General features: G+C 43.6%; 1 protein-coding gene across 1 annotated transcript in view; it reads right to left on the bottom strand.

Moving 5' to 3' along the window:
* hck (HCK proto-oncogene, Src family tyrosine kinase) overlaps positions 1 to 13007 on the bottom strand; it is a 90571-nt gene that overhangs the window by 36039 nt on the left and 41525 nt on the right. Inside the window, exons 3-4 of the mRNA XM_084332702.1 lie at positions 8108 to 8147; positions 4374 to 4464 (exon numbers count right to left, since the gene is read on the bottom strand). Of these exons, the coding sequence (XP_084188828.1) occupies positions 4374 to 4464; positions 8108 to 8147 (131 nt within the window). The remainder of the gene's footprint in view (positions 1 to 4373; positions 4465 to 8107; positions 8148 to 13007) is intronic.

Here is a 13007-nt window from a genome sequence, read left to right as displayed (position 1 = left end):
ATGAAAGCACAATAAAAGATTATGGTTTAAAATAGAAGAAATATATATGAATGTCTTACAACGTGGACCAACTGTACCAATGACTCCACAGCTGGGGTTGGTGTGTCGTGCTAAACCGTAGGTTCCATAAAGCCAAGATGATTCATTTTCATGAGTCATTAAGTGGTTAAGCGTGACTTCTGAAGTCACAGACATCTCAGTGACAGTGACTTCTGCAGAAACACATCATCTCACTGACAGTGACTTCTGCAGAAACACATCATCTCACTGACAGTGACTTCTGCAGAAACACATCATCTCACTGACAGTGACTTCTACAGCAACAGACATCTCACTGACAGTGACTTCTACAGCAACAGACATCTCACTGACAGTGACTTCTACAGCAACAGACATCTCACTGACAGTGACTTCTACGACACAACAGACATCTCACTGACAGTGACTTCTACAGCAACAGACATCTCACTGACACGACACCATCTAGGGCTCTTCAGTGATATTATCAAGGCATCCGTTTCTTGAAGCTGGCTTTTTTGTAGGTTGACCACAAGTGTGCAGAGGTATATGCTCTGCACATCTGTACTCCATCTGTACACATGCTAAACCTACTACAAGCAGAGACCAGCTCTATTATAATAATAATAATAATAATAATAATAATAATAATAATAAAATAATAATAATAAATATAATAATAATAAATAATAATAATAATAATAATAATAATAAAAATATAATAATAATAATATATCTTAAATTTATTTATTACATGGCGTTTTAACATTCGCCGAAATGCTTGATTGTGATTGGTCAATAGCGCTCGGCAGAGGTCCGTTATTACTCGATATGATGACTTGTCGTACAGAACTTGTAAGTCGATTTGGATAAAAACGTCAGCTAAATGACTAAATGCAATAATGACCGCTGTGCGCAGCTGGAGCAATCAAGCCCACTGACACACACTGCATCAGTGCAGCCAATCAGACACACCTGCCGGCTGCCGGCGAAGCTGCCGCGATGACAGCGCGGAGCGACAGAACAGAACTGCGTCTGCATTTGATCTTGTCTTGTCGATGGTGTAAAATGAATTAGGTATATTGTTAGTAAGTTAGCCCTGTAATAAGCGGGATAATGTATAGCTACGAGGTCATTGTCGCAAAATAATTGACCTTCACTACATTTAGAACACCTCGGCGAGGCGCCTCGGTATTCTAAACTCTGTGTCGGTCAATTATTTTGCGACAATGACCTCGTAGCTATACATTATCCCTTACATAGCGCCTTTCAGGAGACCCAAGGCGCTTAACAGGAGGGGGCAGCTTTGAGTTGGAATTTTGAAAGAGTGCAGGGATGTAGCACTACGGATGTTTGGAGGGAGTGAGTTCCAGAGGGTGGGTGCGGCAACAGAGACGGCTCTGGGACCCAGGTCAGGTAATACCACGACCACGACACCAGAGGGAGCTCCACAATCATGTTAAACCCAGATTCGGCTCAAACAAGGGACAAACACGTTTCGCAATTATGCCACATCAATGTGGAACGCCCTACCCGCCACAGCTGTAAAGGAATGTGAATCACTACCCACTTTCAAAACCACTCTCAAAGAGCACCTACGGGAGACGGCAATTCGAACTGGCCCCTGTAAATGTCCTAACGCAACCCCCTCCAATGTACAATAAATGTCCTATTAAACCCAATAATACACAAGACCCTCTTCTTGGGACCAAGTAAGGTTTCGTCGATAATCCAATGTACAGTTACCCCCCCCCCCCCCCCCACATCCAATGTACAGTTACCCCCCACCCCACCCCGCCTACCCAACCCCCCCCCCCTCCCCCTTCACACCACCACCTCCAATGTACAGTTTTTATCCAAAGCGACTTACAGGTTCTGTATGACAGCAGGAAGAGTACAACTCTGGCAGCTGAGTAACTGTTCATAAACGTGTTGAAACTTGGGTGCTGCAGTGTTGAGTGCAGAGTAGAGACATATTAGTATAGTAGGTATTAATATATTAGACAAGGAAGATTAATTAGTGGAAGAGTGCATGATAAGTACCACTGATCTAGACCACTGTCTTTGTTATCAGACAGCTTGTTTATAGCTTAGTACACATTACATGTGACATAATCATTATTGCATCATTACTCTCATTATTGTCCTCCTCGTACAAATCACTTTAGATACAGTTGAAGGTGTTCATGAACATTTTATGTGACATATATGTCACAATAAGAACAATTATTATGATCTGCTCAGTTAATTTGTCTGATTCAATGATATTTAGTTAATATATTTTATATTGTTCAATTGTTCAACGCATATTAAAACAAATATCAGTCATATTACCCTGTAGTACCCTGTAGTGCCATGTAATACCCTGTAGTGCCATGTAGTACCATGTAGTATCCTGTAGTACCATGTAGTACCCTGTAGTGCCATGTAGTACCCTGTAGTATCCTGTAGTGCCATGTAGTACCATGTAGTACCATGTAGTACCCTGTAGTGCCATGTAGTACCCTGTAGTGCCATGTAGTACCCTGTAGTGCCATGTAGTACCCTGTAGTGCCATGTAGTACCATGTAGTGCCATGTAATACCATGTAGTGCCATGTAGTACCATGTAGTACCATGTAGTACCCTGTAGTGCCATGTAATACCATGTAGTATCCTGTAGTGCCATGTAGTACCATGTAGTACCATGTAGTACCCTGTAGTGCCATGTAGTACCCTGTAGTGCCATGTAGTACCCTGTAGTGCCATGTAGTACCATGTAGTACCATGTAGTACCCTGTAGTACCCTGTAGTGCCATGTAATACCATGTAGTGCCATGTAGTACCCTGTAGTGCCATGTAATACCATGTAGTGCCATGTAGTACCCTGTAGTGCCATGTAGTGCCATGTAGTACCCTGTAGTGCCATGTAATACCATGTAGTGCCATGTAATACCCTGTAGTGCCATGTAATACCATGTAGTGCCATGTAATACCATGTAGTGCCATGTAATACCATGTAGTGCCATGTAATACCATGTAGTGCCATGTAATACCCTGTAGTGCCATGTAGTACCATGTAGTACCCTGTAGTGCCATGTAATACCATGTAGTACCCTGTAGTGCCATGTAGTACCATGTAGTACCATGTAGTACCATGTAGTACCATGTAGTACCATGTAGTACCATGTATTACCATGTAGTGCCATGTATTACCCTGTAGTACCATGTAGTACCATGTATTACCCTGTAGTACCATGTAGTACCATGTAGTACCATATATTACCCTGTAGTACCATGTAGTACCATGTATTACCCTGTAGTACCCTGTAGTACCCTGTAGTACCATGTAGTACCATGTATTACCATGTAGTGCCATGTAGTACCATGTAGTACCATGTATTACCCTGTAGTACCATGTCGTATCATGTAGTACCATATATTACCCTGTAGTACCATGTAGTACCATGTAGTACCCTGTAGTATCCTGTAGTACCATGTAGTACCCTGTAGTACCATGTAGTATCCTGAAGTACCATGTAGTATCATGTAGTGCCATGTAGTACCATGTAGTACCCTGTAGTATCATGTAGTGCCATGTAGTGCCACACAAATCTTTCCATTTGGCCTAGGGTTTAAACATGGTGCTAAAACCTAACATTGTTTCTAAACCCTTTTTGAAACATGTTTTTTTGAGAAGACCTGGAAGGCAGTCTTATTTATTTGTATTCAGTTGTGTTCAGCAAAATGTTGTGTTGTAAAACCGAAGGAAAAGTTCAGTTGTGTTCAGCAAAATGTTGTGTTTTTTCTTTTTAAACCGAAGGGAAAGTTATGGGAAACAGAACAAGGAAAGTTATAGTTTGAGGAAATGCAAATAAATAGACAAACAGACAAGAGATTGTCAGCTTGATTTATTTTCCAATGAGGAATAAGTTTAATGATTAATGCCCAATGTGACATATATGTAACATTTAAGTTGAACCATTAATGCCCAATGTGACATATATGTAACATTTCAGATCTTTGCCATTAGGGGGTGCTATTTTGAAAAGAAAATCAGAAATGTGTTCTTTGTAGTCTATTTAGTCAGTCTTATGCCCCTCATAATTTTCCTTGAAGGAGAAATGGGTGTGGGTTGTTATGGGTTAAGTTTGCATTTTTATACCTCATTAACCTCAGTACGGTTAGTGACCAAACCATGATGGAAATACCATAATAATTATTTTGGAAATACTGTGCTACTGTCTTGTAACAGTGTTCTGCAGGGTCTTGTAACAGTGTTCTGCAGGGTCTTGTAACAGTGTTCTGCAGGGTCTTGTAACAGTGCTCTGCAGGGTCTTGTAACCTCTACGGGGTAAACATATGTGCCCTACTCACTCCTTCAGGATCCTCAGCTTGTCTCCCTTCTTGAAGCCCAGGTCTCCGTCATGCATGCCCTCATAGTCGTAAAGTGCAATGGCTATCGTCTCTGCATGGTCACACAGAAAGAGAAGAGCATAAAAGAACAAGAATGATGACTTATGTCTGTGTGGGAGAAGTTGCAATGTACAGTATGTAGAGAGAGAGAGAGATAAAGACAGAGAGAGAGGGGGAGAGAGAGAGAAAGAGAGAGAGAGAGAGAGAGAGAGAGAGGAGAGAGAGAGAGACAAAGTGAAAGAGAGATGAGAGAGTGAGAGAGAGAAGGAGACAAAGTGAAAGAGAGATGAGAGAGTGAGAGAGAGAGAGAGAGAGAGAGAGAGAGAGAGAGAGAGAGAGAGAGAGAGAGAGAGAGAGAAGAGAGAGAGAGAGAGAGGAGACAAAGTGAAAGAGAGATGAGAGAGTGAGAGAAAGTGAGAGAGAGATGGAGGGTGTGAGAAAGAGAAATGGAGAAAGACGGAGGGAGAGTGAGAGAAAAGGAGAGAGAGAAAGAGAGAGTGATAAAAAAAAAGAGAGAGAGAGGGAGCATGAGAAAGAGAGTGAGGAAGGGAGGGAGGGAGAGTGAGAAAGAGAGAGGGAGGGAGGGAGGGAGGGAGCGTGAGAAAGTTTGTGTGTATTATGTAGCAGCATGCAAGTTGAGTATCTCTGCACATGCTCACTGTTCCCATTTCTTTTAGAAAAACAAAGTGTAAAAAGATGCACGAGATGCCACCATTGTTATTGTCTATCCATAACAATATCCATCTGTATGGGAGAGTAGAGGGGTGTTGTGTTGTGTTGTGTTATAAACGTGTAAATATGCACACGGTTGCTGTGCACATTTTGAGGACTCGAATATATACGTGTGTGACTTCCTGCTTTACAGTAATAGTACTGAGGCTGGTCCCTCTGTACTGCTGAGGACGCGTCTAGTTCTGCAATCTGATTGGCCACTGACGTTTCTGGTGCGATCTCATTGGCCACTGACGTTTCTGGTCATGTGACATGTGCGCCCAATCGCGTGTTTCTGCGCCTATTTCCGCCTCAAACAGCCTGCAAACTACCTAACGCCTAGTTTATCACTGGTTAAGCTTATAGGCGACTCTTTCGAAGTTGGTTAAGGTTAGAGTTTGGAATCAGGGCTGGCGTTCTATCGCCCTGCTCCAAGACAAACTCTAACCTTAACCAACTCCGAAAGAGTGCCTAAACTTAACCGGTGATAAACTAGGCGTCACTCGATTGTGCGCACATGTCACACGACCAGAAACGTCAGTGGCCAATCAGATCGCAGAACGCAAATGCGGAACTGGAAATGGTTGGTAAAAAACTAGATGTGCTGAGGACAAGTGAGACTGTGAGGGGTCTGTCCTGTCTGTCACACGCTGTCCTGTCTGTCACATGCTGTCCTGTCTGACACACTCTGTCCTGTCTGACACACTCTGTCCTGTCTGTCACACGCTGTCCTGTCTGACACACGCTGTCCTGTCTGTCACACGCTGTCCTGTCTGACACACGCTGTCCTGTCTGACACACGCTGTCCTGTCTGTCACACGCTGTCCTGTCTGACACACGCTGTCCTGTCTGTCACACGCTGTCCTGTCTGACACACGCTGTCCTGTCTGTCACACGCTGTCTGTCCTGTCTGTCACACGCTGTCCTGTCTGACACACGCTGTCCTGTCTGTCACACGCTGTCCTGTCTGTCACACGCTGTCTGTCCTGTCTGTCACACGCTGGCCTGTCCTGTCTGTCACACGCTGTCCTGTCTGACACACGCTGTCCTGTCTGACACACGCTGTCCTGTCTGACACACGCTGTCCTGTCTGTCACACACTGTCCTGTCTGACACACTCTGTCCTGTCTGTCACACGCTGTCCTGTCTGTCACACGCTGTCTGTCCTGTCTGTCACACACTGTCCTGTCTGTCACACGCTGTCCTGTCTGACACACGCTGTCTGTCCTGTCTGTCACACGCTGTCCTGTCTGTCACACGCTGTCTGTCCTGTCTGTCACACGCTGTCCTGTCTGTCACACACTGTCCTGTCTGTCACACGCTGTCCTGTCTGTCACACGCTGTCCTGTCTGTCACACGCTGTCCTGTCTGTCACACGCTGTCCTGTCTGACACACGCTGTCCTGTCTGTCACACACTGTCCTGTCTGTCACACGCTGTCTGTCCTGTCTGTCACACGCTGTCCTGTCTGTCACACGCTGTCTGTCCTGTCTGACACACGCTGTCCTGTCTGTCACACGCAGGCCTGTCTGTCACACACTGTCCTGTCTGTCACACGCAGGCCTGTCTGTCACACGCTGTTCTTTACTTACCAACTTACCAACCATTTTTTCCTGCATTTCTTTAGAACTACAGCCCCTACAGGCGTGTTTTGCTAGTTATATTTTAACATAAAGAGGACATGGAGAGGGCTTCAGCGTCCTTGGTTTTGTTTTTCGGTAGGTGCCCTTTGGATTAAATCCGGGGTAGGATTCGTTATAAAAAAGTTGAGACCCAAGGCCCCCTCTTCTCTTCAACACCCTAATGTCGGGTTATTTAAGAATTCTCGAAATAATGTGAACCATAAAATAAAGGCATTTAAAAAGTTGTAGAGCTGCCTTGGATCTCAACTTTTTTATATTTTAACATGCGTTTTTTCACAATTTTTCTTTTTTTTTTGCTCTTTTTAGTCCTATTTTAGCTATTTTTATCCCTGTGTACTTGTCCATCTTGTTTTTAACACAATCATGTATGTTATGTATAAACTGTTTTTTAATTGCTGTTTTTAAATTGCTGTTACGTTGCTTATGCTGTGATGGACCTCTTAATCTCCCCTCTGGGATAAATAAAGGTTTTCAATTAACGTGAGCATATTGTGCAATTAACGTGTTAAAATAGTTTTTATCGACTGACAGCGCACAGAGTCAGGTGACCGCAGTGGGAACTGAACTCACAACCCCTGGGCGGTGTTAGTGTCATACTCTACCCGGTGATACTTCCTGTTGTTTGTTTTATTTTTAATAACCTTGACTTTTTAACTGCCTTGCTGTGTTTTTCTCTATGATCTGTAAGGTGACCTTGGGTGTCGTGAAAGGCGCCTCCAAATAAAATGTATTATATATTATTATTATATAAACAGGACCCCAGATAGCTCAATGGTGTACTATACTGAGAAATCGGTGTATCTTAACAAGCGTCATATAGCGATAATAATGACCGTCGCTGAGCGGCTGAGTGGCGCAGTGGGCAAGGCGCTCGCCACTCACGCAGGATACGCTGGGTTCGAGCCCAGCTCTTGGCGTTGCTACCGGCTTGGCCGGCCGTCATACTAACACAATTGGCCAAGTGTTAGAGGGTGGGAAAGCCGGTGGGTGGGGTTTGGACGTTGTGGACAGCGACTCCTACAGGTCGGTTTGGTGACTCCGGTGCGACGGAAGCAGGAAGTGTCGGGGGCAGCGTGAGCCTCCCACGCGTTACTCCTCGCCACTGAGAGCTCGAGCTGCTGCGGCGGTGAAAAGATGTGACAGGCTGCCTCCTTGTGTACCGGAGGGGACACGTGATGCAAGGCTTCTATCCTCACTACAGCCGACCAGTGGGAGGCATGATAGTCTAGCAACGTTCAAGACAGGGGAGGGGAGAATTGGATAATACGAAATTGGGATGGGAGAAAAAATTGAAAAATAAGGAGAAAAAGTGGATAAAAAAATTATAATAACCGTCGCTTACCATCGCATGGTGTGGCAGGAGGGTTAGAAGGCATTCTGATCTGTAGAGAGAGAGAGAGAGAGAGAGAGAGAGAGAGAGAGAGAGAGAGAGAGAGAGAGAGAGAGAGAAGAAGGGCAGATATAAGATTGAGGGGAAAAAAAATCCCAATTCATTCAATTTCTCCTTCAGTTCAAAGAACAACAACGTCATCTGTATTCAAGGGAAATATGAATAGAAAATATTTATTTATTTTGCTGATCGCTAATACCTCATTTGAACCAGAACAACTACCGGTATAGTCAGTGATATGTTTAAACTTGAGACACTTTTTATTTTTATTTTTTTTCCGATTTTTCTCTGTTTTCTCCACGTCCCAATTTAGTCGTTGTGCCAATTCCCCCCCCCCGGTTGTTGTGAGCATGTTCTCCTACTGGTCGGTACAAGGGAACCCTGAAGTATCCGTATGCTTCCTCCAACACGTGCGGCGACAGCCAGTGGCTCTCTTCTCACCTGGCAGCGAGGGCTCTCATTGGTGAAGTGTAACGCGTGGGAGGTCACGCTGCCTTCCTCAAGTCCTGCCTCCGCTGAGCAAGCGCCCCGAGACCTGACCTGTAGGCATCGCTGTCCACAACGCCAGTTTCCCACCCACGGCTTCCCTCCCCCTAACCCAGCCAAACGGGTTAGTATAGCGATCAGCCCAAGCCAAGGCAATGCTGACTCCGAAACGTGAGACACTTTAACTAGAATTGCCACCCATATGGAATTAATCCTTAATTACCAAGTTTCAAGTTTCTTTAATAGTTGTCATACAGAAGTACAGAATACTTTTGTACAAAATGCTTCTTACTGTTGCGCTCCAGAGACTGTGCAAGACAAGATAAGTATGAAATAAAAACATAGTAAAATTAGAAGTAAAAAAAAGAGGTCACAGTGTTCAGTTTAGACATATGTACAATGTTCGATGCAGAATAGACGTAGTTACCATACAATATACAATACTGTGCAGTGTACTAATATACAATACTATATAGTGCAAGGCAGAAATGGAGAAATGGGACGAGGTGCAATTTAGGTACAATTCACAGTAGGTGTACGAGTTGTAGTGCAAATCCTTTATCAATAAATATAAAGTGTAAGTGTGTTTGTGTGATCTAAAGTGTGGAGAGTGGGTGCTGCAGTGTGTTGTTTGTTTGAGTGAGTGTGTGCGTGTGGGTGTGTGTGCTGTGTGCATTTGATGGTTGTTGCCTAGTGATTATTGTTCGTTTAGCGATTATTGTTCGTTTAGCAGCCTGATGGCCTGGGGATAGAAGCTTCTTCTGAGTCTTTCTGTGCTCGCCTTAAGACTCCGGTATCGCTTGCCTGACCGCAGCAGTTCAAAGAGGCAGTTGTTCGGGTGGCTCGAGTCCTTAATAATTCTCTTAGCCTTCCCCTTGCACCGCTTGTTGTAAATGTTCTGGAGGGTGGGAAGCCCCCCTACAATTGTGCGTTCGGCTGAACGTGTCACTCTTTGTAGTCTGCTACGGTCTTGTGCAGTGCTATTCCCAAACCAGGAGGTGATGTTGCCGGTCAGGATGCTCTCTATTGTACATGAGTAGAAGTTCCTAAGGATCTTCTGACTGACTTGGAACTTCCTTAGGCGCCTGAGGAAGTAGAGGCGTTGTCGTGCCTTCTTCACAACACTGTCAATGTGTGTGGTCCATGTCAAGTCCTCGGATATGTGGGCTCCGAGGTACTTGAAACTGTTCACTCTCTCAACCGGTGCCCCGTCGATGCTGAGGGGGCTGTAGTCCTTGACCCCCGACCTCCTGAAGTCCACAATCATCTCTTTTGTTTTGCTGACGTTCAGGGAGAGGCAGTTCTCCTGACACCACTGTGACAGGTTCTGGACAAGTATTGTACCATATTATGTATTAATATGGTACCACTGATACTGTTCTGGACAAGTATTGTACCATATTATGTATTAAGGTGTTGTGTATCACAGTTATAACTCAATTTAACACCTGCGTTTCATTACTAAGCTATAGACTAGAAAACAAATCGATAGGATATGAAAGACTGAAGTGACAGGAGGCATTCTGTCCTCCACAGACTGACAGGCAGCGCTTGTTCTCCACTCCATATAACGGTAGTGTGTACAGTAATGTACAGTATCAAACAGCTGGGGAGGGAACAGAGAGCACTCTGAACCCTGACAGACAGACAGACAGACAGACAGACAGACAGACAGACAGACAGACAGACAGACAGACAGACAGACAGACAGACAGACAGACAGACAGATAGATAGATAAAGAGATAAAGACAGAGATTTAACGAACAGACAAAGAAAATGGAAGTACACAAGAATCCACAGCAACACAACACAATAGAAGCGTGTCTCTGTTCACTGATTACTGCGTAGCTTTCCATTACAGGTCCCCCTTTCTGTGTCACTTCCTCTTCTGTGTCACTTCCTCTTTCTGCAGGGTGACAGGGCTTCTGACGCTCCTCACAGTCAGCACACAGTCAGGAAGTAGTGACCAGAGGAAACACGCTGACATGCCGGTGACAGTCTATAACCTATAACCTACAGCCTACAGTCTATAACCTACACAGTCTATAACCTATAACCTACAGCCTACAGTCTATAACCTACAGTATATAACCTACAGTCTATAACCTATAACCTACAGCCTACAGTATATAACCTACAGTATATAACCTACAGTCTATAACCTATAACCTACAGCCTACAGTCTATAACCTACAGTCTATAACCTATAACCTACAGCCTACAGTCTATAACCTACACAGTCTATAACCTACAGTCTATAACCTACAGTCTATAACCTACAACCTACAGTATATAACCTACAGTCTATAACATACAGTCTATAACCTACAGCCTACAGTCTATAACCTACAGTCTATAACCTACTGTCTATAACCTACAGTCTATAACCTACTGTCTATAACCTACAGTCTATAACCTACAGTCTATAACCTACAGTCTATAACCTACAGTCTATAACCTACAGTCTATAACCTATAACCTACAGTATATAACCTACAGTCTATAACCTACAGTCTATAACCTACAGTCTATAACCTATAACCTACAGTCTATAACCTACAGTCTATAACCTACAGTCTATAACCTACAGTCTACAACCTACAGTCTATAACCTACAGTCTATAACCTACAACCTACAGTCTATAACCTACAGTCTATAACCTAGTCTACAACCTACAGTCTATAACCTACAGTCTATAACCTATAACCTACAGTCTATAACCTACAGTCTATAACCTACAGTCTATAACCTACAGTCTATAACCTACAGTCTACAACCTACAGTCTATAACCTACACAGTCTATAACCTACAGTCTATAACCTACAGTCTATAACCTATAACCTACAGTCTATAACCTACAGTCTATAACCTATAACCTACAGTCTATAACCTACTGTCTATAACCTACAGTCTATAACCTACAGTCTATAGCCTACAATCTATAACCTACAGTCTATAACCTACAGTCTATAACCTATAACCTACAGTCTATAACCTACAGTCTATAACCTATAACCTATAAACTACATCCTACAGCCTACAGTCTATAACCTACTGTTGTAAACTATTATGAATAAGAGCGGTGGTCCAGATCAGATGGACTGTGGACTTCCATGGTGTGATACTGGTTTAACATTATGGATAATAAGTCTCAGTCAAAATACTTCTTAATTCAAAGGTTTTATTACAAATGAATGATGTTCAGTTCACAGACAATGAAAAGTTCCTATATGACCAGAGGCCTCTTGTCTCAGTAGGATGTCACACAAAGGTGTCATCCTACCTCACAGCATGCAGGAACCCTCCGTCAGTGGAATCCGGGTGGACAAGAGAGAGAGAGAGAGCTCTCTCAAGACTCAAGGTTTTATACTTTTTGGAATGAAACTCCTCCTTTCCCCCCCTCTGTACAACTAAAGTCCAAACTGGTCCGTCTGATGCAGCAGACTGCATGGAAGATCATAGGGGTGAAAGGTCACCCATCCCTGCAGTCTATTTTTGAACAGGCTACTCTAAGGCCAGCCAATAGAATAGTCTTGGACCCCTCCCATGTCTTACATGCCGAGTAATGAGCTACTGCCCACTGGGAGGAGGTTTAGAGTTCCACGCTCTCTCTAGACTTAATGGGTTTAAAAAATCCTTTATTCCGATCTCAGTTAAACTTTTAAATAGTGCCAGATAAATGGCAATTATCGAATAATTGATATTTGGTTTGTTATATTATCGATATTCGATAACCGATAGGTATACTATTCTAATGCGGTGTTGCCAGACATCCTGCTGTGCAGGTACTTTACTGTATCTTTTATATAGTTTATCTCCTCTGTTTGGAGTCAGTTGTGTTGTGTCATGTCTGTATGTATGTGTCTGTGGCTGCAGTGTAAGCCCAAGACAAATTTCCCAGCTGATGGGACAATAAAGTGACTCTTGACTTGACTTGACTCTCTCCTAAACATATGGGGTTTCCTTCTTGGGCCTGAATAGGCTAAGGGCTAAGGACCTTATTTGCCTGACAGGCAAATAGATTTGTTATGTCTTACTGAGACATGGCAAAGTCAACAGGACTTCATCTCACTCAACCAAGCCACACCCCCAGGCTATGTATATAAGATAAGATATTCCTTTATTGATCCCCTTGGGGAAATTCAGGCATCATAGCAGCATGGGGGAGGGGGGAGGGGGGGGGGGTACAGGTAGTAAAATCAAATCATATCAAATCAAATGTATTTGTAAGGCCCGACAACACACGTTAATGTCCCCATGGGCCGGACACGTCTTCTTTAAACAAGTCAAGAAGAAACATCACAATAAGTCAAGAACAAAACAAGGACACCATAAAGTCAATTATTTTTTTAAATAAATGCTA

Source organism: Notolepis coatsorum (genome assembly GCF_963971535.1).
Source record: "Notolepis coatsorum genome assembly, chromosome: 17".
Taxonomy (NCBI): Eukaryota; Metazoa; Chordata; class Actinopteri; order Aulopiformes; family Paralepididae; genus Notolepis; species Notolepis coatsorum.
This window is presented reverse-complemented; position numbering and strand designations above follow the sequence as displayed.